Below are 26,117 nucleotides of genomic sequence, written 5' to 3'. Positions count from 1 at the left end.
AGGGCCATGCCATGATCTCTCTATCTCTCTCTATTAGCATCGTCAGATCTGGGAACACTAGCCTTGGAGTTGGATCACAAGACGGTCATCATATGACAGTCTTGTATATCAAGGCTAGGACTATAGCCCTGAAACATGACTGCCATGATAATGATGATTATCATGGCAGTCATGTTTCAGGGCTAGGCTAGGACAGACTCGACAGAGCAGACGTGCATCACGGCTGTGCAATCTTTTTTTTTAAAGATTTTATCTGAGGTGATTATAGCTAGCCTATCTGTCACTCAAAATAAGTTGGATAGCCTGCCTGAAAGCCACACTTGAGTAAAGATATGGTATCTCACCAGAAAACGACTCTGGTAAAGTACTATAGGCTATGCAATATCTGTACTAAAATATAACAAGTTATCATTTTGATATTAAATATACTTGAGTATTGAAACAAAAAAGAAATGCTGTTAACCTCTGACGTTTATACTGTCATAGAGGTTGCTACCATCCTACAAATTAATGTGTTCAAAATTCAAATGAACAAATGCATTTTTTATGTCTGTGCCACATAGTTTAGGGAAAATTGAGAATGCTGAGATCATTTCAGTGGCTCAGCCAATAAGAATTCTCATAGTACATTACAGTATTTCTTATATGGCTATGGGTGATGATTGTTGCATTTGCTGCTGACATCTTCCTTGATATAAATAACATACTGACTGACCAGGGTGAACATGCTGACAGCAATTAATAACTTACACACAAATGTTCTTTTCAAATAGATTGTTTTTCATGGGATGGCAATGTAGCAAGTACTTTGAAGGGGAAATTAATTGTAGTAAAAGGTAAATGTCTACAGTACATTTATAGTATAAATCTTCAAAAGGTAACAAAGTAGATACAGGACTAAAATCAATATGTGATGGTTTATCCTCTTTTTGCAAACATTAAATAAATTGTATTTGAATAGTTTACACAAATCCATACACTGATGATGATGAGTTTGTTTTAGTTTTAATATGGCATGACAATGGGCGGCAGTGCGACAGTAGTAGTGCGGCAGTGCCAAAGCCCAGATAAAGGGGCCAGATGTACTTGAAGTTTCCCCTCAAATCTCCCGCTTGGGAAATAAAAGATGCCAGATTAAGAGAGATGGAGGCGGAGAGCAGAGAAGCCTGTGCAAGGAGTCTGAGATTAGAGATTACAGGTCAATGGGTTGTTTTCTGACCCAGATTCCTTTCTGGTGCAGTTAGCTGATGAACATAATGTAAAAACCTTTCGAGGGGAAATGATGGCGTGTCAGCCATCATTGACACCTGTGACAAATCACATCCAGTTATAGTCTCCCGTCATAGTAGTGGCCACCACTGGTGACTACTTTTAATGTGTCGCTTCAGCTACACACATCAATGCATTTTTACCCCACTACACCTGTGTTGAACATCTGAGCTATACAGCGTATTCATGTGAAATTGACTTCTTATATAAGAGTTTTGCTAGCTTTAGTTATAATAAGTGTCTTGAGACAACTTGTTGTGATTTGACACTTTAATAAAATTGAATTGAATTGAATTATAACCATATAAAATAAAATGGGAGTTAAATGCTGCCATTTGTAAAAATGGCAAGATATGACTCCTAACGTCGTTGAAGTGGGACTCATACAATGTCCCTGGGACTCATCTAAAAGACCATCCCTGCATCCCGGGACATTACATTGAAAATGTTCCTATTTACATCACTGATGAACACAATATTTTCGCTGTGTAGAATTGTCCACCAATGCTTTTGCATTAGAAGGAATTTACCAAAAGTTAAAATGTTATTCCTTACGATTCCTGACTATTTCCAAAGCTTTGTATTTACAATAACATATTTTCAATATTTCAATTAAACGACAGTGTGTAAGCAATTCTTTTCCACATTCTATAAACGGAAGGTCATCTCCTACACTGCAAAATCCTGGGTGTTAATTGAACTCTGAGTGTAATAATTGACCCTTTGCAGTCTCTGAGTGAAGTCATTTTAGCAACAATGCTCAGTTGCGCAAAGGTCTCGTTCATCACTTATGATCATCATGTACAAAGAACATATTTCTCCTCTGCCAGTTAAAGGGGGACATGAAGACAGATTTGGAGGATCCGCCAATTCCGTCCCCTGGACTGGAGGGTTCGGCGATCCGGTGCCGAGACGTGTGCCGGTCATACGGTAAACGGAAGGTCATCAGCAACCTCAACTTGACCGTGCCACAGGGACAAATGTGAGTGGGACTTGATCATTTTACTCATTTTTTGGGGATTTGTTTGACAGTTCTTTGTTGTGTGTGTCTGTCTGTCTGTCTTGCTGTATTTTGTATTTGCATTTATAGACAAACCTATCTCAAGGTAAAGGGTGTTTATTGTCATATACACATACAATACAACTGGTAGCAACATTGCTAGACAGTAGCAGAGTGAACAGTCCATTATTGGTTCGACTGGGGTCTTTTATGATCCTCTCAGTGTAGAGGTCCTGCATGGCTGGCAGCTCAGTCCTGGTTTTGAGATCCGGAAGTTGTGGCTTTGTGCCTACACTCTTTTCTCATGGCTCTCTCTCTCTCATTCCATTCCATATTGGTCTTTCATTCCATTGAATGTGTGTCTCAGTGGAGCACTGCTCCATTGGCACACACACACACACACACACACACACACACACACACACACACACACACACACACACACACACATGCTTGTGCGCACATATGCCCGCCGCAGTGTGAGTCGACCCTACCCTCTGCCTAATGCTAACAATTACCTAAACCAGAAACATTTACTAATTGTTATCTTAGCCCTAAAATACTTTTTAGCCATGAAAACGTCCCTCAAAGGGACCAGAAATATTTCTCAATAAGACTTTGTCTGGTTTTACTATCCAGACAAACCCCTGGATCCCCAGGTAGAGTAAACTGTGTGTGTGTGTGTGTGTGTGTGTGTGTGTGTGTGTGTGTGTGTGTGTGTGTGTGTGTGTGTGTGTGTGTGTGTGTGTGTGTGTGTGTGTGTGTGTGTGTGTGTGTGTGTGTGTGTGTGTGTGTGTGTGTGTGTGTGTGTGTGTGTGTGTGTGTGTGTGTGTGTGTGTGTGTGTGTGTTGGGGGGGGGGGTGCTGCGTGCTGGTTAAAGGTTTTAGGGGTGCCAGGTAGATCTTGTCTACCAGAGAAATGTTATTTCTCCTTTTGATGGAGTTCTTCCTCATCTGGGTTTAACCATACGTGAAACCGACACAGGACTTACATGTTAAAATTCAAACCCTTTTACACCAAGAAATAAACAACACAACCAATTGTCAACTCAGTTTCAAGTATTATATTGAGAAGTCAACCCACATAAATAACAAACGACTCAATTCATCACAGTTCATGAAACACAAGTCAACTGTTTGAAATGTTTGAATAAACAAAAAGGAAACAAAAAATAAATGTCACAATACTGAAAGAAATGGGATTACGTCTGTAACCTTTAAACCAAAACCATGCGTCAATTCATTTCATGACAACCATTCTGTTCACCATAGGCTTAAGTTGCAACGAATGTTCCAGATCCACGCAACACGCACGCAACGTGAATGTTAATGAATGGAGTGAGTCCGTCTAACCGAGTAGATCAGCTCTTAATTAGTTTCCAAACAAAACAATAAACAAAATAAGCGTTTGAAATAAAAAGAGGTGAAATACCACCGCTCTGTGCGTAACAGCTGACGGACAGAAACAGGTCAGGATGCGGGGATCGTTGTTTGTGATATTTCGTCCGTTTGAATGGTTGTATAGTAGCTCTGCAGGGTTTGATCACACGCCCGAGGCTACGCCACTTTACGGACGGACGTGCGTGCGTGCGTTCGTGCGTGCGTGCGTGCGTGCGTGCGTGCGTGCGTGCGTGAGTGACAGGTGATTTACAGTATGCTCAGCAGCATTTCACAGATTTCACTTTTGACACACTCACACATACCTGCTGGCCCAGGTCTGAAAACAAGATAAAACAAGACAAGCCCGGGCAAGTTAGGGAAACAAAATAAAGCCTGAAGCAGTGGTTTAGACTTTATACGTTAATCTATTAAACATTACATTTTAGCCAGTGAGATTCATAAATGAGTGCAACACTAGTGCAGCAAAAGAACAGGCCTCAATTCGCAGTTTATGGGCTATCCAAGTAGCCTGGGATCAACTCCTTTTACAGTTTACTGATCTGGTCCAGAACGGATATAACCCACGCACGTGCGTGCCGTGCACCTCCAAAATGATTCCCCCGGGCGTAGTTAAAAATTTGTTTAGTTTGGTATAATCCTAGTTGATTTATATTATGTGGTGTAACAAAAACAATGCGATGCCAACCAGAACCTCAACCCACCACTGGAACCCTTTCCCCCCTCAATTCAGCCTTTTTTTTTTGCTTAGCGGATCACACGGCTCACCAGGCTCTTTCCTCCGCGGTGGAAAGCATGGCGATGCGAGGTTACCATCCAAGAGAGCCAGAAAGTGATTTACATTCTCGGATACTTTTTACTTACAGTAATAGTGCCACCTGTATTACAGTACAAACACTATGGTGAAACCTGAGAACTCTGAGAGTGTAAAAATGTAATTGACACATGATCCTTAAATCTGTGTCTCTCTGACTCACGCACGCACGCACGCACACACATCTACTGTATGTTGCATCAAAAAGTGATGTGAAACATTGACCTCAACATTCTCAGGTGAAGGTTCTCCTTTCTGTTTTAGTACATTATTATCAAGTGTTCTGCTTTTTCTATGTCTCTGACTGTCTCTCTCTCTGTCTCTGTCTTTCTCTCGTCTCAATCTCTCTGTTTCTCTCCATCTCTGTCTTTCTCGCCTTCTCTGTGTCTCTTTATCTTTCTGTCTCTCATCTCCCTGTGTGTGTCTCTCTCTCTCCATTTCTCCACTTTTCTACACCGTCCATGATCCACGCCCACCCCGCATCATCTGTCTAAGTGCTTCGAGAATCTAACTACTTTGTCACTGGATGCGAGCATATACAATTACATGAGGTGTTTGCCCACCTCCAACATCTGCTTAGTGCTTTTTTCCTTAAGCACCGGTTTATACATACGCAAACTCAAAGACCATCTGTTGGTCTCTCTTTTGCTCTGTCATGTGTTCACCCATGGATTGAACGATCACACTTGTGTCGCTCACCAAAAATAGCAGCTCCAAGCCTTTGAGCTTGTAGATTGGCTATTACAACAAAGTATATAAAGGCCTTTACTGTGTCCTTGTCTGCCCACTAGGAACACAGTTTGTAAGAATTTTAGGTATGAACATGATTACAACATGACTTATTTTGCTTCAGAGCTCAGGAATTTAGCTGCCTTTCTTATCTTATCCATGAAGGGCAAGGGTCAGTGTTCCAACATCCTGACAGAGAAAGTAGACTATATCAATCCATGGGGCACCATGTGTTTGTTTGATATTAAGAAAGATGCATCAGTTGCAATATCCACTGCGTTAAGCGACATGGGTGCAACAGCAAAGTAGGTGGCTTTGAAGTTTGAACACGTAGGGTCCTATTATTTACTGTATATGTAGCTTTCACATCTGTGATGTAATCCTGGAACGTACAGTTCACAGTACCAGGTCTTAACTTAACACATTCCCTGCCGTTGACAGAGATCTACACCAAGGTCTAATCCAACACTTCATTGCAGATGACAGAGATTGTGGTTTTTTTCAGTGGTTTATGCACTCTTCGTCAACCTATGAATGGTTCTAGGTTGCTAAGCGACAGATACAACCAAAAATGAAGCGGTAGTGAAAGTTTCAGATCGCGTTTTTGGTCAAAACAAGCTCTATTTAACAGCCCATAACTAAGGAACTGATGATCATGTTTATAAAATGTATTTTCCTGGTAAAAGAAAAGACGATCGTAAGTCACTCAACACGGCATTTGTTTGTTCATGTCTCGGGTTCCGTGGGCCTTCAAAATAAGGATCTTCACTGAAAAACACTGTCAGTGGCGGAAGAATTCATGAATTAATACCTGGCAGTTAATTTGTTGGAGACATGGAGGCATAGTCATAAAACCTGGTACTATCCGTTTTATAATTTACTTTATTCCAAGTCAGCTGGAGAGAGAGAGAGGCTCTGTTTGGATTTTGTTGTAGAGCAGCAAGGTCTAGATTCCAACCTACAGTCCAAAGAAGTACTGTAGGTTTTAACCACCACCCCATCGCTTAACTCTTTTTCAGGCTGTCTTTCAAGTGTCTATATTTGTCAAGTGTTGCTATCTTGTCCAGACTACCGGTTATACAGTAGTATACATTAGCTTCTAGCTAGCTACCATTTTCATCTGTTATCTCTTGTTCCTTGTTCCTTGTTGTCTATGGGAGTGGAGTCTATTTTCAGCTCATGTGTTATTGTAGGCAATATGACTTCAAATCAATCTGACAATGAATTCAAACTTTTGCCTCGATTACGATTAATGAATGATTATTTTAAAGAATTGTGATGAACTGAATTAAGTATGATACAAGGTTAACAATTATTTTTAATATATATATTTTAATTATTATCATTTGATAATAATTATATTTATTATATAATTATATAAAAAATACAAATCATTAAAGGACCACTTCACCACTTTTCAACCTATCTTCATATAATTGGTCCTCACTAATGTGCATGATAAAATGCCATAATTTGTTTCTACTCGGTCTGTGTGTCATGGGAGGGCTGTGGGCAGTTCAGAAACCCGTGACAACATCGATGGGGAATCCAAGCTAATAGAAACTGCAGGCTTTCTATTCCTAAAAAGTTGCAATGAGATAATGGAAGCCATCGTTCTCACGATAATACAAATCTTTTTCTTTTCTTTTTAAATCTGCCTAACGATGATGTCACTGGTGGAAGAGTTTCTGAACTGCCCACAGCCCTCCTATGAGAAAATAAATTGTGTTTTTTTTTTATCCATTAGTGAGGACCAATTATATGAAGATACGTTGAAAAGTGGTGAAGTGGTCCTTTAACAAAACAAAAACCTGCTTCTTGATTATTCGATTACCTTTCATTAAGTCAGCTATATCGGCTTAGATATATTTTTGGTTAATTGCCCAATTTGCCCAGGCCTATTATAGGCCTACCTACACTAATGCCAGTATCTTTATCATTCAGTTTGTATACTCAACAATAGGAGACAATGAAGCCAACATTGAATGCATGCAATATACCCGGTATAGCAGCTTTAATGCATTGCAGAAATGAGCATCGGATGCACTTTTGAGTGTAAATGTGATTTGTTAGATGAACATGTGTTTAATATTCATATCCCTCATTTGAAAACGTGTGCTATCTGGCTTCAACTATGATTTAAAACCTTTTTTTTTGTTGTACTATTTGTTTAACCGCCGAATGCTTTTATCTGTTTTTTTGCAGCTATGGTCTGCTGGGCCCAAGCGGATGTGGGAAGACGACACTGCTGAAATGCATTGTGGGAACTCTGAAGATCTCACACGGTCACATCACTGTGTTGGGGAAGCCGCCTGCATTTCCAGGTCATGAGGTTCCAGGGAAGATGGTGGGATATATGCCACAGGTAATCCACCACTGAATTACTTATTACATACCTAGCATCACAATGCTCACAAACTACACGGAAGTGTAACACACTCTGTGCTTTCCCCCTGGCACACCTATAAGGAATTACTAATTCATTGGAATGCACTTCCGGAAAACAATGTTCTTTCAAAAATGTCAGTGAACAACAACAAAATAAAGACAAAATAATTATTATGGCAGCCAAATGTCATTTCAAACAAGAATTAAACCTTTTATTTTATTTTGTATTAAAGGCGTAGTGAAATGAAAAATAGGTTTTTCACACTTTTAGACCATATCCGTGGTCATCATATGGGCATACCTAACAATGGATAACATTTCTGTGTGTTTTTATATCAAAAGTCCATAAAAATATATTTTGAATTACTTCCTGAAAACGAAAACGTGTTGCGTGATGACGTGTAGAGATGCACATCAATAAAAGCCAATAAAAATGAAGCTCACCAGTGCTCTCTCCCATGCTTCATTGTGCTATTCCACAGCTGGTTTTGATTAAAGAACTACTCCGTTTTTAATCCAATTCAAGATGACATCCAGACAGTGTATTACTTGTTTTAAACGTAATCATCACGCTAAAATATGTATATAGGTTGTGTATAGGTTAGAAATAATCCGCTGGCCTGGGCCGTGGCTCAGCGGTCCAGGCATCTTGGCTGGTAATCCAGTCTGGCAGTGTGCCGCGGGTTCGACTCCCGATCCCGACGGCCTTTACTGCATGTCACCCCCCCATCTCTCTCCCCATTTCCTGTCAGTCTACTGTCTGTCCCTCCATAACAAATATAAAATAAAGGCGAAAGCCACAAAAAAAAACCTTAAAAAAAGAAATAATCTGCAGGCTTTTCCCCAGTCTCCCTGTCACTTTTGTTTACAAACTAAATTCACGTGCAGGAAGTCACAGACTTTGAGACCCCATAGCCTGGAGGGATGTGACGCTCTGATTGGTTCAGAAACTTCAGATCCAACGTTTCAGGCTGAAAATTCAAAATAAAATGTCCACCATTCCCGTTTCCCTACACCTTTAAGGCATTGATCTTGCATTAGTAAAGAAGAAGAAGAAAGTTGATATCTTCTTTGAAATTACCAATATCACTGGTAGGCAGGTGTTCATAGCCCTCTGAGAGACACAGATGAACATTAGTGGGGACCATTTATATGAGAAGATAGATTTAAAATGGCTGAAGTAGTCCAATTGTGCTACTATCACATGGTATTCCCATCGTATGAATGCTGAGATGTGTGTACTTTTACTAGATCAATTTTAGGAGTAAGTATGCTGTGTGTTGCACAGTTTTAAACATGCTGCTTGCAACAGCTTTCTAAAGTTGTCCCTGAAGTAGATACATAAGGCCTGACTCACACCTTTACAATTACATCTAGCATACAACATTGATGCATGCTAGATGTATACAAAGGGTTTGTTTACATCTTGCCCCAATGCATTTCCAATGGAAGTCACATGGTTTGACACAACATTTGTGTTGTACGACTTTCGAAACAATGTGACTCCCATTGGAAATGCATTGTGAGCTTGCATCAGTCAATAAGTCTCATGCATCAGCTATACATCAATCTGTTGTAAAGGTGTGAGCCAGGCCTTAGACTACTAGAGCAATGTGTCACCAAGTGCCTTGTTATGGCTTTATTGATTGTCCACAGTGAAGAGAGAATTGGTGAGTGACGTGCAGCAAGCATCCACCGGGCGCGGGAATCGAACCAGCATCATGTCTTACATTCGGTTTCAGTTTTCCCTGTCCTGTCCGACTGGATATCGAGTGTTGCTAATAACACACATGGCTAACTCCACCAATAGGAAGTGGTTTGTGACCTAGAATAGAAAGAGGTCTGTAAGTTGACTCGTCACCTGTTCTCAGGGCGTACCTGATTTGCAGCTGTATAGCAGCTAACTGTTCCCTTGGCTTATGTTTCCTGATGTTGCAATGCAGAAACGTGCTTGTTGAACGCTAAGCCACGTGAATGTTGAGTTTTTGTAAAGTATTTCCTTTAATGATTTGTATTTTTTATATAATATCAAAGGATAATAATTAAAATATATATAGTACAAATAATTGTTAACCTTGTATCATACTTCATTCAGTTCATCACAATTCTTTAAAATAATCATTCATTAATCGTAATCGAGGCAAAAGTTTGAATTCATTGTCAGATTGATTTGAAGTCATATTGCCTACAATAACACATGAGCTGAAAATAGACTCCACTCCCATAGACAACAAGGAACAAGGAACAAGAGATAACAGATGAATTTGTTTTTTGTATCCTTATAGGTCTCACTTCTCTCTGATGTTGTTGATACCTCGCAGAGGTGATAAGATGTGATTTGTGACACAGATCTGAATGTTTCAAACCCTTCACCCACACTCGCCCCACACTCAAAACTCCACTGTATGTTTCAATACAGTATCTCTCTATTGAAACGCCACTACTGTGTTGTGTAGGACCTGGCGCTGTACAACGAATTCACCATCAGTGACACTTTGACCTTCTTTGGCCGTATCCACGGCCTGACGTCCAAGGACACGCGGGCACGCATGGACTTCCTCATCGACTTCCTGGATCTACCTGAGAAGAACAGGCTGGTCCGAAATCTCAGGTAACGCACCTGGACTGAACATCCAACCTTATAGAGTTCCTGAAGGAGTGAGTTACATCTGTCAATTTGAGGTATTTACTGTAGTTGTCTCCACCAGGCCGAATGCATGGAGAGAGAGTATGTTTTGCACTCCGTCCGTGTGTCCGTCCTTCCGTCCGTCTGTTACCAGCTAATCTCCGGCACCGTTAACCCGGTCACTGCCAAACTTTGCACACACACTCCCTGGATGCCAACGATGAACCTCTGCCCCACATTTTCCAGAACGGCCTGTTATAGCGCCACCATGAGGCAGCTTTTCACATTTTTTACCTAAAACTGCACCGATCTGCGTGAAACGTTGCATGCACACTCCCTAGAGGCCAAGGACAAACCTTTGACCTGCATTTTCCGCATCTGCCTTTTATAGCGCCACCAGGAGGCCCACTTTTGTAAAACACATTTTTTTATATTACTCCTCCAGATTCTGTCCGAAAATCTCACAAATCGTTACACAGTATCTCTATGGTCATGTGCTCAAGTCGAATCTGTCCGATATTTCATATTCCATCCTAATTGGCTATAATTGGCTTTCACAGTTTGCAAGATTGCCCCGTTTTGAACAAAAGCCTCAAATCATGAACGCAGCATGCAATTGACGTGAAATCTTTCACACATTTTCTTACTAGGCTGAGGAACCCTTTTCACATTGGCCTGTTATAGCGCCACCAACAGGTTGATTTTTGCAACACACATTTTTGGAACAAAATGCCTCAAATCATCCAATTGCCATTAAAGGCGTATGAAGAAATGGCACCCTTTTCACATTGGCCTATTATAGTGCCACCAGGCACTCTGCATTTCCTCAACAAAATGAAGAAAATTGTTGCAAAAAACTAACAAACAAAAAAACATGTTTATATTACTCCTAAACATTTTGCCAAACATCTCACACAGTCCTATCCTCCTGGTGGAGACCTGTGCCCAGAAGGGCGCTTTTTCTAGTTGATGCTGTTTTACAGTGTCTTGTTGAGCGGTTTGAAACAGATACTGTAATACGACGATGAGAGGAGCCCCAGCATCTCTCTGATGTATGGATGGCTGCATGGACTGGAACAACATTTCTTTGTATTGTGTGCTGTGAATCATTTGTGGTATAGGTCAGCCACTGTTTTCCCAGGACATGGTGACATACAGGGGCAGTGAACCATATGGTCATATTAGTGTTGCTGTCAATTAAAGCCTCTCACACACGCAGACACACACAAACTTGCTCTTCTCTTCTCTAGTCATACTGGCATATTTCTGAGAGATCCACAAAACTATCTAAATTATGTGGACATAACTCGCAAGCTGGGTTTTCAAGAAGCCCATTCAAAGGAAATGCAAATCATGCAAATCAAAGGAAAAACTGCGGCCTCCTTTTTCCTTTAACAGTCTGTCTCGAGAGACTACCAAGAACCTTACAAAATAATTTGTTCAAATCTCATGCCAGCTATGCAAGACATTCTAGGCATTGTGGTTTCTAAACATTGTTATCTTTCCAGTTCCCAGAAGTTTTCGCCAGCTCCCGCATTACAAACGAGAGGGGCAAGGAAACATTGGTCCTGTCAAAGTGACAGTTAAGGGTTATGCAAGGTTCTGTCAAAATCCCTAATCTGACATTTCACTTGACTAAACAGACTTTATCTATATGGCTTACCAGTACACTGTTATCGTGTTCAGTGCTGCTGTTGCCTTTCGTCATGGTGTGTCATAAGTTCACTTTCAATTCAATCAAATCAGGAAATAGAACCACAAAATGAAAGAGAGCAAGTGTACCATGTCAAATGCAAACCCAGGATATCGCAGTCACATGGCTAGCACATGCCCTGTTTGAGCTACCACAGAAGCCATACATTTAGTTTCTGACAGAAATGTTTAATTCTGTGAACTTCAGAATCATGTCAGAATCATGATCAGACTACAAATACTCACACACACCAGGAACATGGCTCTGTGTCTTGGTTAATGTCAGGGTTGCAAATACAATTTCCAGGCCCTGGAAAAGGGCCCTGGAAATGATAATTTAGGAAATGTCATAGAAATAAGTTACAGTTGCATCAAATATGATTACCGGCCCCCACATGATGTTTCGAAAACACATTGGCTGCGAAGCTTTCTGGACATTGCTTATCTGGAATTGTCGTCGGCAAGGATTAATCGGGCCCAAGAGGGCACAATTTCAATGTGGACAGACCTGATATCAGACCTGAAAGACTTACTGACCCGGTGATGTAATGGATGTGTTGTGGGTTGATTATTCTGTGGTGCGTGTGCGTGTGCGTGCATGCATGCGCGCGAGCGTGTGAGTGTTTTGAGTTCAATTTTGTATACTGTAAAATGATTCAGTTTTTCCTTGATCAGAAAACAAATAAAAATAAAAATTGAATGAGAAAAAAAAAAGATTACCGGTATTACTAAAATACTGTGAATCTTCAGAACCACCGCAGGATGTATGTATATCAACAAATCGATGCAAAAATTCAAATAGATTGTTTTAGTAATCGACTATATGCAACAGTGTTTCACAGAAATAACAAAAATAGCACATTTATAAGTTCACAAGGTGTCACATTTGAGTCTTGACCCCCAAAATTATTATTAAAATTATTATTATTTGCAAACTATTATACAGTAGATGTTCTTATATGATCGCTTAAATCGATTAGCTCAGTTAACTGTTGCACCCCTATAGAGCGTCGCAGTCCCGCCTCCTACCCTGGACCAGGAAATGAAACCCAATGCATTTTTCCCATAGACATTTCTTAAAGTATTTATTTAAAGACGGTTACGCCGCGGACAAAGCCAACTCGAGTCGTGACAACTCATGACAACACAAACAATATTTTGGACCAAACAAATAATTACAAAGAAGAAAAACAACAAAAAAAGTGTTGTAACCTGCCGTTTTTTCTTCTTTCTAATTATTTGTTCGGCCCAAAACATTTTGTTTGTTGTCATGATTTGTCACGACTCGAGTTGGCTTTGTCCGCGGTGTAAACGTCTTTAAATAAATACTTTCTGAAATGTCTATGAGGAAAATGAACGGAGAATCATTTCCTGGTCCAGGGTAGGAGGCGGGACTGCGACGCTCTATAGTGACAAGTCGTTTTGTTATAAACCTTAAGTGAAACGTTGAGGAGAATAAATTATATGCCTGTCAATATTATGCTTTATCAGCTAAATCTGTGCAAAATTTGGCAGTTTTGTAGCAAATGGTGATCAGCCTTAAATCCTCACGCTGTGAGCCCCACAGAGTGCAGTTCACTCAGGCTGAGTCCCACGGAGTGCAGTTCCCTCAGGCTGAGTCCCATCTGCTCACAAAGGCCTTTCTGTTCCCACTGAGAGTACTCATGTGAGCTTTCATCATGTCTGTCTAACAGTCAATAATACTAACAGTCCTGCCTGACAACAGCACCATGTGCCACTACTACGCGTGGCGTTGTTGTCAGGCAGGTTCGTCTTGCCGGTTTTGTCTCTGTTATGGAGACCAATTATTACAGAAGCATGGGAGATATTCACCCCTGTATAGCCTCTGGGTGGATGGCTGACCCTGTTTCTGTTGTGGTATGAATGTGTCTACAACTCCACATGCATCTATGAACAACATGCAGAGTAAGTACTGTACACCTGGAATACTGTACATAGACATACATTTATGCTGTGTGTGTGTGTGTGTGTGTGTGTGTGTGTGTGTGTGTGTGTGTGTGTGTGTGTGTGTGTGTGTGTGTGTGTGTGTGTGTGTGTGTGTGTGTGTGTGTGTGTGTGTGTGTGTGTGTGTGTGTGTGTGTGTGTGTGTGTGTGTGTGTGTGTGTGTGTGTGTGTGTGTGTGTGTGTGTGTGTGTGTGCGCTCTACAGTGGGGGTCAGAAACGGAGGGTTTCTCTGGGAGCAGCCTTGCTGCAGAATCCACAACTACTCATTCTTGATGAGCCCACAGTGGGAGTGGACCCTGTGCTCAGGTCCAGGTATGTGTAAACACAGACACACGCACAGTCGGTCATCATCACAATACAAAATCATACAGTACATTTGGTCCTACTCTTAGTTTGAACTAATTCTGATTCATGCTAATCAACTACACACTAATATGGAGCTAAACATTATGTGCTTCTAATTATTATTATTATTATGAGTACAGTATATAATCCTTAATACTTAGTCACCCTGCACTTAGACATAAACGCAGCATTTGATCCAATCCCTTTGAGTTACAGGACCACAGTAGAACAAAGCCCAGTCAAATGACCTACTTGGCTGCTTCATACTTAATTTATATTATTTAATTTAATAATATACTATAATTTGCCCCTTTTCTAAAGGTCCTTTATCTTTTCTACAAATGCTCCTGTGGGTCAGTTACAGAGTTACAGTACAAGATTGATGCAGCCAGTATAGCTGGTTCTAGATTGATATTTCATATCCAGCAATAGACACTCACGATCCCTCTATTAAATTGTCCACAAATTGGCATATAATGGCATTGTGACCCAGTACTGTTTTGTGTGTTTGTAGGATCTGGCAGCATCTGGTGGAGATTGTGAAGACAGGAAAGGTGTCCGTCATCATCACCACTCATTACATAGAGGAGGCCAGACAAGCCAATGTGGTGAGCTGCACACTAGTTTATGCGTACTTATGCACACATTCATTAAGAAAACGTGTAGACTTGCGCCTAATTTATACCTTGTTGTACGACACGAAAACAACTGCTAGATAGATTTGGTCTAGCCCTCTATGAAAGGGTCCTGTCTGTGTCTGTCTCTCAGTGTATGCAGCCAGTAGGCCAAAGAAACACCAACTGTCTGTAATATGTTTTTAAAAAAATCATTGAAAATAAATGAAAAGGTTTAGGCTTAATTTAGACTTCAAGCACACAGACTCACAGATGCCTCATCTCCCAGACTCCCACACACACAAAAGTAAACAGTCATACACAGTCACTTGCACAGGGAATCACCACAACGATGAGGTCCCCTACAAACAATGGGTAATTTGACAACTTCCCCATGCCATTGTTGTCTCCACCAGGCCGAAGGCATGGGGAGAGAGTATGTTTTGCACTCCGTCCGTGTGTCCGTCCGTCCTTCCGTCCGTCCGTTACCAGCTAATCTCCGGCACCGTTAACCCGGTCGATGCCAAACTTTGCACACACACTCCCTGGATGCCAACGATGAACCTCTGCCCCACATTTTCCAGAACAGCCTGTTATAGCGCCACCATGAGGCAGCTTTTCACATTTTTTACCTAAAACTGCACCGATCTGCGTGAAACGTTGGCATGCACACTCCCTAGAGGCCAAGGACAAACCTTCGACCTGCATTTTCCGCATCTGCCTTTTATAGCGCCACCAGGAGGCCGACTTTTGTAAAACACATTTTTTTATATTACTCCTCCAGATTCTGTCCAAAAATCTCACAAATCGTTACACAGTATCTCTATGGTCATGTGCTCAAGTCGGATCTGTTCGATATTCCATCCTATTTGGCTATAATTGGCTTTCACAGTTTGCAAGATTGCCCTGTTTTGAACAAAAGCCTCAAATCATGAACGCAGCATGCAATTTACGTGAAATCTTTCACATGTGTGAGATGTTTGGCAAAATGTTTAGGAGTAATATAAACATGTTTTTTTGTTTTTTTGTTTTTTGCAACAATTCTCTTCATTTTGTTGAGGAAATGCAGAGCCAGATCACTCATAGCATCGTTCCAAAAATGTGTTTTGCAAAAATCAACCTGTTGGTGGTGCTATAACAGGCCAATGTGAAAAGGGTGGGATATATTCCTCAGCCTCTGAGTCACATTTGTATTTTCAGAAAGTCATACAAGTCATTCATAAGTTAAACTGAAAAATGTAGAAGCTTCAACACTTTTGGTTTTATTTGCATAACAATGTTACACAATTTTACAATTATGGCTCATGCATTGTATTATCTGCTTGTTACTTAAGCATTGTTAATAATCATATAATTTAGGCCCCACTCCTTATGGGTATTTTCTGTCACAGTACATTTGCATTTTTTAAATTCATTTTTACACAGTAATACAGTGCCTGCGGGGCAGTCGAGTTAAGTGTCCTATTAGTCCTAATGGGAATTAACATAGTTAAACATAAGCCTGCACTTAGTTGATTACTTGGGAGGAGTTAAGAATTCAGCACAGAAAGTGCTGTAATTATGGGGAAGTTACACTACAGCGTACGAGGAAAGTGTGTGTCAGTGGGTGCCCAAGCCCTCAGGCACTCCCAAAGTTGACGCCGCTGATATAGACTGAGTATCAAGAACCAAACAAACCAAAGCAAACCAAACTAGATAAAGTGCCCCTCGGGGCACAGGTCTCCACCAGGGCAGGTCAGGTTGTGGCCTCCTGGTGGCGCTATAACAGGCCAATGTGAAAAGGGTGGGATATATTCCTCAGCCTAGTAGGAAAGTCTGTGAAAGATTTCACGTAAATTGCACGCTGCGTTCATGATTTGAGGCTTTTTGTTCAAAACGGGCCAATCCTGCAAACTTTGAAAGCCAATGTTAGCCAATTAGGATGGAACCGGACAGATCCGTCTTGAACACATGACTATAGAGATAGTGTGTAACTATGTGTGTAACTGAGTAGAATGAATATGAATATACCATATCGTCACTGTCGGGAAGAAACCCAACGTTATCTCACTCTCTCTCTCTTTATGTATATCATTTTTTTCTTTTTTTGAGTGGTGTAAACCACTCCTACAACTGGCTTTGTTAGTTTACGTGTCTGTCTGTCTGTGCTCAAAAAATGAGCATGGTTGCTATGGTCACCCAGTTCACACGGGTGTGATTTCATTACGTCAGACATTACGTCAGACCACAGCTGATCAGGCTATATAATACCTCAGTTCACACGGGTGTGATTTTTAATACATCGGTGCAATTGAACACCCTTTACATCTGTGTGTGGGTTTTACAAATATTGAACCAATGACCTAGTCCTAACTCCATTGGACCATCAAAACTGTCTGTCAAACCAACTTGGAGATAGTTTGATAAGACACATTCAAGTATCGGACAATTTATATAAAGTCACCATACAACTTTGATGAGGCAGTATTGTGTTGTTCTAAAAACATATATATATATTTTTATTTCCTGAAAAGTTAATATTTTGGAAATAGCTGGTTTCTGCCCGACAGCAGAGATATGTATACTAGTCAGACGAATATGTTTGTATAGGCCTAATCTCGATTCTTACATATATGACTACATATGACTATGTAACTTTCTCAATAGTTGGAGAGACGGGCAGACCGGGCTTTGGAACAAAACGTATTATCTTTATTTAATGGACGCTATACAGAATCGCACAATGCTGCTTGCCATGCTGTGGTACTAGATGGATTAGCTACAGATGAAACACAAGACAAAAGGCAGACATTCAACCTGTCATAACAGATGCTCTCCCTCTTCCTGCATGTTTATGATTATCATTATCTCTTTTGTGGAAAACAAGACACCAGACAGTTTGTGTGTTTTCCTACAGTGTACCGGTGGTGTGTGTGTGTGTGTGTGTGTGTGTGTGTTCTTGTGACTTTGAAAATAAATCAACCCTCTGTCAAGCTACAAATTACGCAAGCAGAACCCAGAGTAAGTAAAGTAAGCAAGTAAGCCTTCCCAAGCCATGAGTCAGAGTCATCTCCTGTTTCTGTAGCGTGATGCAGCTTGATGTACAAGTACACCCCCTGGACATGATGTACAAGTACACCCCCTGGACATGATGTACAAGTACACCCCCTGGACATGATGTACAAGTACACCCCCTGGACATGATGTACAAGTACACCCCCTGGACATGACGCTAGTATGTCGCAGGGACTTACCCTAAATCCAACCCTTGATGCTGAGTGCCAAGCAGGGAGGCTCTGGGTATGACCTGGCCGGGGATCGAACCCCGACCTTCCAGTCCCAGGGCGGCCATTTGTGAAACAAGCTTGTAAATATCTGAAACCCCTTATAAGCTAATAGAGACCCAACGGCCGTGCCGTTTGTGAAACAAGCTTTGAAATATCTGAGACCCTTTACTTGTAAGTCTTCTTCCCTTTCTTTGTTTTTCTTGGAAAAAGGACATGATGGGAACTATCCACAAAAACGAATTTCACCCACTTTTTTACTTTGTGTGTGACATGACAATAAAGCTGATTCTGATTCGCCACCGTTGGCGTAAATTTAGTAACGTCAAGTCAAATCCGCAGTGTTGGATACTGCTGGAACCAAAATGCGTCCCAAAACCAAAATGCCTTCCTGGTGGCGAGAGCAAGACCAATAGCCTAAGGCATGGGATTATAAAGCCCTAGGGAACACAAGGGTTCAGGTGCTCTAGTGCAGGGAGGCTACCTGCCAGCAGACAATAGAGAAAGACACGGTGACCATGTGACAAAGACACAGTGACACATATCCTTCTGAAACCAGCCTCTTGTCTGTGCAACCTCGTGACTCCACTGTTCAAAACAAGGTTCACACATCTTGGTTGTGTGCCAGTGAGTGTTGTGCACTGGAATCCTGACAGCAGATCTACTCCTCCTGTGTCAAAGTAAAACTCGTCTTACAAGCGTCTAAAGCTGACTAAATAAACGTCTTACAGGCGTACTAAAACTGACTAAATAATGTTCCCAATTAGCGACCAAATGATGGGTTAGGTAACCATTTATATAATAACATGACAATCATTCAGGTGTGGAGGGAACTGAAAGCTGAGTAAGCTTGCTTCATCTGTGTGTTTGGTTTTGTTGCACTTGAGACTATACAACGCATGCCAACCGTGTCTTGGTTTAACGTAGGGCACAACAATACTTTACACCATTGCTGAGGAATGACTGGTTGTACTGGTGTGCCATACTCAAACTGTAAACCACATCATTTCTTGATCATCAGCAAAAGAAATCTCCAAACATAACATCTCTTTTGCTCATTTTGTTTGCTTGTTATGCCTTTACATTTTCTGTTTGGCTACATCTCCATTGTCAGATATTGTTGTTTAACCACTTTCAGCCTGACATCCCTATTTTGGGGCGTGTCATTATTATGTTCAGAAATGTTAAATAGCAAAAATAACACAGTATCTCTGTTATTAATCTCACAGTATGTTGAATCACAAATGCATTGCAAACATGTAGATTGTTTTGTTAAGTGGTTGAAGATTATCAGGCATCCATTGTATAGGCATACCAAACAGCTCCTATATCAGCTCATTGCATCTGATCCTGCTGTTATTCCTGCAGGTGGGACTCATGCGGAATGGACATTTGTTGGCAGAGGGACCTCCAGATGCTTTGATGAAGCAGCACAATGCACCAGTGAGTACCGCTTGAAAAAGATCTCCTTTTGTCATGAAGCTTTTTTTTTAAATGTTTCCCCCCCAGAGACAAAGCCCACATTATCATGCTACTAATCAAGGTGGTCGATGTTAAAGGTATATTCAGTGATTTTACTTAATTCAAATATCACTTATTTTTTATTTTTTTCTGGATAATCCTTCCTACTATAGAGTGTGCTGACCATATAAGGAGTTCCTCCCTGTCCCCAGTGAGCCCCTGGGGTCAAAAAACCCTAGTTTCAGTTTTGGTGGCGGGTGGCAAAGCCTTCATCCAATCAGGATGAGAGGGGCCTTCCTCCAATCATGATCGACTGGGGGTGGGCCTTGGTGCACATGCTGTTGGCCTGTTGCACTTCCCCCCACTGTAGAGTGTGCATGTGCACATTTTGTTACCGGGGCGGACTGGGTGGTTTTCCAAATCACCCAAATCACTGAATGCTCCTTTAACACTTGTTGCAGACACTGGAGCATGCCTTCCTGCAGCTGTGTGAGACCAGTGACCAGGTCCTTTCCAAACAGTCCCCCAGTCCCCCGGGACCCAACCTGGGCACAGTCATAGAGAACAGCCTGTCATTTGAAAGTGGGCGTGACGAGAGTCGGCCAATCCTGGGGATTGGGACGGTAGCAGTGGAGGAAGAGCCAAAATATTCAGGTAGGTTATTTCAACGATCAATCAGTCACAGGTCACACTGGCCCCTTTTCCACCAGGGCTGAACCGGCCCGGTTCTTAGTCCATGGGTTAGCCCAAAAAAAACGTTAATTACAAATTGTGTGGGCAAAACCATACCTATATTAAATTGTTTATAGGATGATAACCCTTAGCTTTTTCATATTTATCACACATTTTGTTATTTTCATCTACAGTTTATACACGATAGGTGAATAGGTAAAATTGTAATTAATAGTTATCACCAAACCATGAAACTTCCCCAGTTGATTACTTATACGAAGACAATGATTTATTGTATTACAAGTTTTCTGAAATTGTACATTTAAATATGCAAATTAGGCATTATATAGGAAAATATGCAAAGAATTGAAAATATGAAAAAGCTACTACTGTGGAAGGGTTAACATATATAAATGTACTTATATATAGTTATATTGAACCTATAATCAATTTAGTATAGGTATGGTTTTGCCCACTGAATTAATAATTAACGTTCCAATTTTGGAGCTCTGGCTCATGGCCACTTTAACCTTTTAAACTACTGGTATATTTAGATATATACCTGGTATATCTAGGGTAAAACCCCAAAAGGTTGTTGGTTCCTGAATCCTGAATGGGGTGTGGGACACTAAAAGTTTAAGAAAACTATTCCAAGTTATGTCAGAAGGGTGTCATCGTGGCTTAAAACCACAAAACCACCAACCACCGTGCTGCACATTCTTCCCCTTGTCTACCCTCATCAGCTTCCTCTCTCTTTCCCACACCTGTGCTACATATCCTACTTCCTCATTTTTCTATCTCTCGTGTTCACTGTGGTATTAAATCCCTCTAATATACACTGTAGTTCTTTCAATGGCATTCATTTGGATTAATATGGATGAGTGATGGATTTGTGTGCAGCATTCTTCATTAAAAACAAATAGTATGGGGAATGGCAGTAAGGAAGACAAATTGTTTCTCATTGGGTTAGTTGGCATAATTGTAGGTCTAAGAAGGCACGCATGTGCTAAATGTGTTTAAACTGGACTTCTTCATAATTAGTGTGCAGCATTCTTCATAATATTCACTTCAGGTGATATCATGACCGTTGACCGTGACTGAGTGACCTTAAAAGGTCAAATGCACTTGTCTTTCAGTTTCAAGGTAGATCAATGCACCAAAAAGGTTTATCATGCCTGAGTATACTTTATATAATGAATATGTTCTTTCATTGGGTGTGTTATATAATTAATATGTTCTTTCATTGGGTGTGTTATTCTCAAAGTCCTGTCTGGTGGATGTTATGAGTTAACACTGTTATGAGTTGCCCATGTCTGTGTACTCCAACTTGAGATACAGTGTACTTGATATGTATTGTGTACTGCCTGTACTGTAGCATACTTTATAGATAGGCTACGAGAGACATCTCGGCGGCAGCAAGGTCAGCCTTGCTGCAGTAGGCACGTTCTTCTGTCTCATATCTTATTATCACGTCATTATGATCCAGCACTATATATGTTTCCTGTTTGTGTAACAAACTTTGTGAACCTTAACGAGACACGAGACAGTATCACGCTAAGGTTCACAAAGTTTGTTACACAAACAGGAAACATATATAGTGCTGGATCATAATGACGTGACAATAAGATATGAGACAGAAGAACGTGCCTACTGCAGCAAGGCTGACCTTGCTGCCGCCGAGATGTCTCTTGTAGCCTATCTATAAAGTATGCTACAGTACAGGCAGTACACAATACATATCAAGTACACTGTATCTCAAGTTGGAGTACACAGACATGGGCAACTCATAACAGTGGACATGCAAGGAAGTTTGTTTACCTACTGTATGGGGAATGGCGGTATAGAAGACAAATTGTTTCTAATTGGGTTAGTTGGCCATTATTGTAGGTCTAGGCCTCATTCACACGTACCAAACACCAATCAAGCAATGTTTGGTCGTTTTTTTTTTTTTGGGCCACCACAATGCTTTTCCAATGGGAGTCACATTGTTTGATCAAACATTTGTGTTTGATTGCTGATTGCTGGTGGTGTTCTGCCCCTCCCCCCTCATCAAACAAAAATGTTTGGTCAAACCATGTGACTCCCATTGGAAAAGCATTGTGGTGGCCCAAAAAAACGACCAAACATTTACTTGATTGGTGTTTGGTACGTGTGAATGAGGCCTTAGAAGGCAAATTAACTAGGTAATGTGTTACTCTTAGTTTGAGGGTAAATAGCCTACATTACTGCATTATGTACTTGATTAGACAGTCAAGTAGGCCTGTCACAATATTATTACATAATTGCCTAATCATTATTTGATATAATCGCAATTATTTTTTGTAATTTGTAATGGTGACAGCCCTACAGTCGAGTGGACGATAGATAGACGGACATACTGTAAGACACAATGCCTGATTGGAACCTTGCACCTGGGGATGCTGTATTCTACTGTATTCTACTGTGTTTGTGTACAGCGGACTGGAAGGTTCGAGTCAGACACGTGCTGCCAAAATGGAGGAACATCTCAGCCTTGATGATCAAAACCATAGTGCGGATGAAGAGGATGCCAGGGTGAGGATGGCGATATGTTTTGTTTAAGGCTAGAAAGAAACTTGTTCAAGCTACATTCCTATGTATGCGTAACAACGTAACAAATTCTGTATGTATATGGGGAATGATGAATGACCACCCCCTTCGGTCAGGTCATGTGGATATTCTTTCAATTCCTTGTACACATACCCCCGGGTATGGTTTAGAGCCTCAGAACAATTATCTCTGTTTTAAGTATTTTTCCCACCCCAAAAACGCCCCTAAAGGAGCTTTACAGTACATCATTCTTTGTTCTATATTTAGCTTGATTTAGTATTCCATCACCATTATTTAGTATTCCATCATCTTTGATTAGGTTTGATCCTCCAGAATAAGATTGGGTAATCCAGTGAGTATCCAGCCTGAATGTGTTTACTTTTGACAAACTTGTGAGCAGTTTAATAAAGAATAGCAGTCTAATAAATAGACAAAGACAAAATAAATGAGAAGCAGTCGAAGCAGTTTTGATTAGTTCTAGTTTCATGCCCTAAACATACAGACTACAAAAAGCATGGGAGCTTCCAGTCATGATAGGAGAGGCCTGCTGTGTCAGGCGGCCGAGTCACTGTTCCACCTTTTCCGTCAGGGCCCCAGGATCTGGGCCTGGCAATGGGACGATCAGCAGTAGCGGTGTATTGTCATATACAGTGGTGTTATGGTTTGGTACTTTTCCGATACAGCAGCCTTGATTTTAAAAAAATCACGCCCGTGTGAAGTGAGGGGCGCTCATTCACAGGGAACACCAGAACTGCCGATCTTCCGTTTCTGGTCTTTCTATGACGGCGTGACTTGAGTCACACTGGACTGGCAGCATACTGTACACCTACTGTTGGATGGTGCTTCTGGCATTGTACGAGACTCACAGAATCACCCCCCTCACAATGACGAACAGAGATATCCAACAATTAGCACCACCCTCAGAGGCATGGTGGTGGTATTTGGTTACTCGGGGACACAGGCTCTCTGGGGGCTGCTACATATATATATTTGTACTCCTCGCCGTGTGTCTTACAGAGAACGGATGGAATATGTAATGGCGCAGAGACGAGAGTATTCGGTTATGTTGTGCACTATGGATTTTGTTGTAAATGTCCTTTAATGTCTTGTGCAGGTCCTTGGCTTTCCAGTTCTTGCTGCCAGTCATCCAGATCTCTCTGATGTGTCTGTGTATCGGTGGAGACCCCAGGGGGATCCAGGTGGCCGTGGTTAATAATGAAACCTCCAACTCTTCCTACAGCAAAAATCTCCTCTCCTTCCTGGATAACTCCAGCGTGGAACAGGTAATGTGGAACAGGTAGTTAGAGCAGTGGTTCTCAACCTTTTTCAGGCCGTGCAAAGGCGTTGTGAGCTTGTAGATGGGCTATTTTCTAAAATAGTCAAAATTGTCACTTTCTTATGTTATTTGAAATGTATCTTATGATTATGATATCATGTAATACATGTCAATATGTCACACTGCTGTACACATAAAATACACTAAGATTGACTCGGAATGTAAAAATAATCTGTAGCGGTCAATATTTTTGTTATCAGAGTTACATTGACACTATGGATTTCGCTGTGTACAATCTAGCTATGGCAACTTTTGACTGTTGTACCTCTGCGTTCCAGGTGCCTTTGTCCCAGTCTGAGGCTTTCGCAGGGGTTTATAATGGAGAATACTGGGGTGTCATCGGCTTTGGCAAGAACTTCACCAGCTACCTTACTAAGAGGTGAGAGAATGTCTCCTCTGCTTTGTATGATGCTGTGTTACCGTAAATGTAAAACAAGGCCACCTAGGTTACATACGGCAACAGACAAACGGCTAGCCTCATTGCAATTGTTTTAACATCACTTTGCGTGGCTCAACTACTGTAACTAGTTACAAATATAAATGGGTCACATGGCAGCATGATTGAACCCATGTTTCCCAGTGGCTGCCATCTTATATAAAGCAGGGGTTTTCAACTAATTATGAACCAGGGACCACCACCCTGACTAAGAATCAACGTGGGGACCATTATTTCAGACTGAAAAAAGTCTGAAATTGACAGTTAAGTGGCTTTGTTTAATTTGTTAATTTGTTCTCTTAACCTTCTATATTAAACTCATAGATAGCAGACACATGCGATTGCATGATTGATTATATGGGAACATTTCCTACTCAACCAGTCAATCCGGTACACTTTCCCTTGAAATTCAAACTCCCTTTCTGTGGAAGTTCTTGACATCCGACTTCCCAGTAACTCATCATACATCACCAGGTCATTTAGTGAACTAGTTCGTTTCCCAGCTAGTGGTCGATAAACCATACTAAATGCATGGTCAGGGACCACATGCAATACCTTCACGGACCACCAGTGGTCCACGGACCACCTGTTGAAAACCTCTGATATAAAGGATGAAAACCCAATGGCAAAGCAGTCTGCATTTTGTATCACAATATGGGAGCTGTTATAAAATAAATATTATAAATAGTATATTCAAAACTTAAGAGAACAGTCAGTCCACATTCCTTATCATTTATTTTCTTTGAGACAGACATCAATGAGAAGAATTGACCCTTAGCCAACAGGGACAAATGGAACTAGAAACAGGGGTCTGAGAGCCAATACACCATAAGTGGATGTGTGTAGTCCGGCTCCATAAATACATAGACATCGTTCAGATGCGGACAGACAGTGTACCAGTTATCTAGCTGATTGATATCACCATCAGCATTGCAAAGTAATCAGTTCTTATCTATTTTAGTCTGTTGACAAGCCAAGAGTGCAAGTTTATATAAACAAACAAAATATAGCACAACAAAAATGTTTAGATTTGGTTTGCTGATCATCTGTGTATCTGATAGAGATCTCTGCTAATCTCTGCTTGTAGCCTCCAGTATACCTTTGACAGGTCTTGTGTTGTTGTCTTGTGTGCGTGCGTGCGTGCGTGCGTGCGTGCGTGCGTGCGTGCGTGCGTGCAACGCTCGTGCGCCATACGTGTGTGTGTGTGTATTTCTATTTAGTTTTTCTTGTTCTTGTGTGTGTGTTTCTAAGAATCTATTTTGCTTTTCTTATTCTTTCTATCACAGCGTCAATCTCTTTTGACGTCTTTGTGTGTGTGTGTGTGTGTGTGCGTGTGCGTGTGCGTGTGCGCGTGCGTGCGTGCGTGCGTGCGTGCGCGCGCGGATTTGTCGGGTAGAAAGTCTGGTCCTGCCTGTCCCTAACTCACCTGGGCAGATTGTGGCTCATCACCACCCGACAATCACATGTTCCCTCTGGCATAATCATGTGTCGTTCTTGTGACACTTTGCCTACATTCCATTTATTGATTTCAATGTACACAGT

General features: G+C 41.2%; 1 protein-coding gene across 5 annotated transcripts in view; it reads left to right on the top strand.

The window, feature by feature from the left end:
- The window catches only part of abch1 (ATP-binding cassette, sub-family H, member 1), a 41,519-nt gene that overhangs the window by 2,286 nt on the left and 13,116 nt on the right, over positions 1 to 26,117 (top strand). For all 5 annotated transcript variants that reach the window (XM_079513284.1, XM_079513283.1, XM_079513287.1 and 2 more), the window contains 10 exons: positions 2,100 to 2,251; positions 7,415 to 7,574; positions 10,054 to 10,208; positions 14,085 to 14,192; positions 14,740 to 14,833; positions 19,471 to 19,545; positions 20,025 to 20,217; positions 22,692 to 22,788; positions 23,918 to 24,086; positions 24,418 to 24,518. In XM_079513284.1, the coding sequence (XP_079369410.1) occupies positions 2,100 to 2,251; positions 7,415 to 7,574; positions 10,054 to 10,208; positions 14,085 to 14,192; positions 14,740 to 14,833; positions 19,471 to 19,545; positions 20,025 to 20,217; positions 22,692 to 22,788; positions 23,918 to 24,086; positions 24,418 to 24,518 (1,304 nt within the window). The remainder of the gene's footprint in view (positions 1 to 2,099; positions 2,252 to 7,414; positions 7,575 to 10,053; positions 10,209 to 14,084; positions 14,193 to 14,739; positions 14,834 to 19,470; positions 19,546 to 20,024; positions 20,218 to 22,691; positions 22,789 to 23,917; positions 24,087 to 24,417; positions 24,519 to 26,117) is intronic.

Source organism: Electrona antarctica (assembly GCF_951216825.1).
Source record: "Electrona antarctica genome assembly, chromosome: 10".
NCBI classification, from domain to species: Eukaryota; Metazoa; Chordata; class Actinopteri; order Myctophiformes; family Myctophidae; genus Electrona; species Electrona antarctica.
This window is presented reverse-complemented; position numbering and strand designations above follow the sequence as displayed.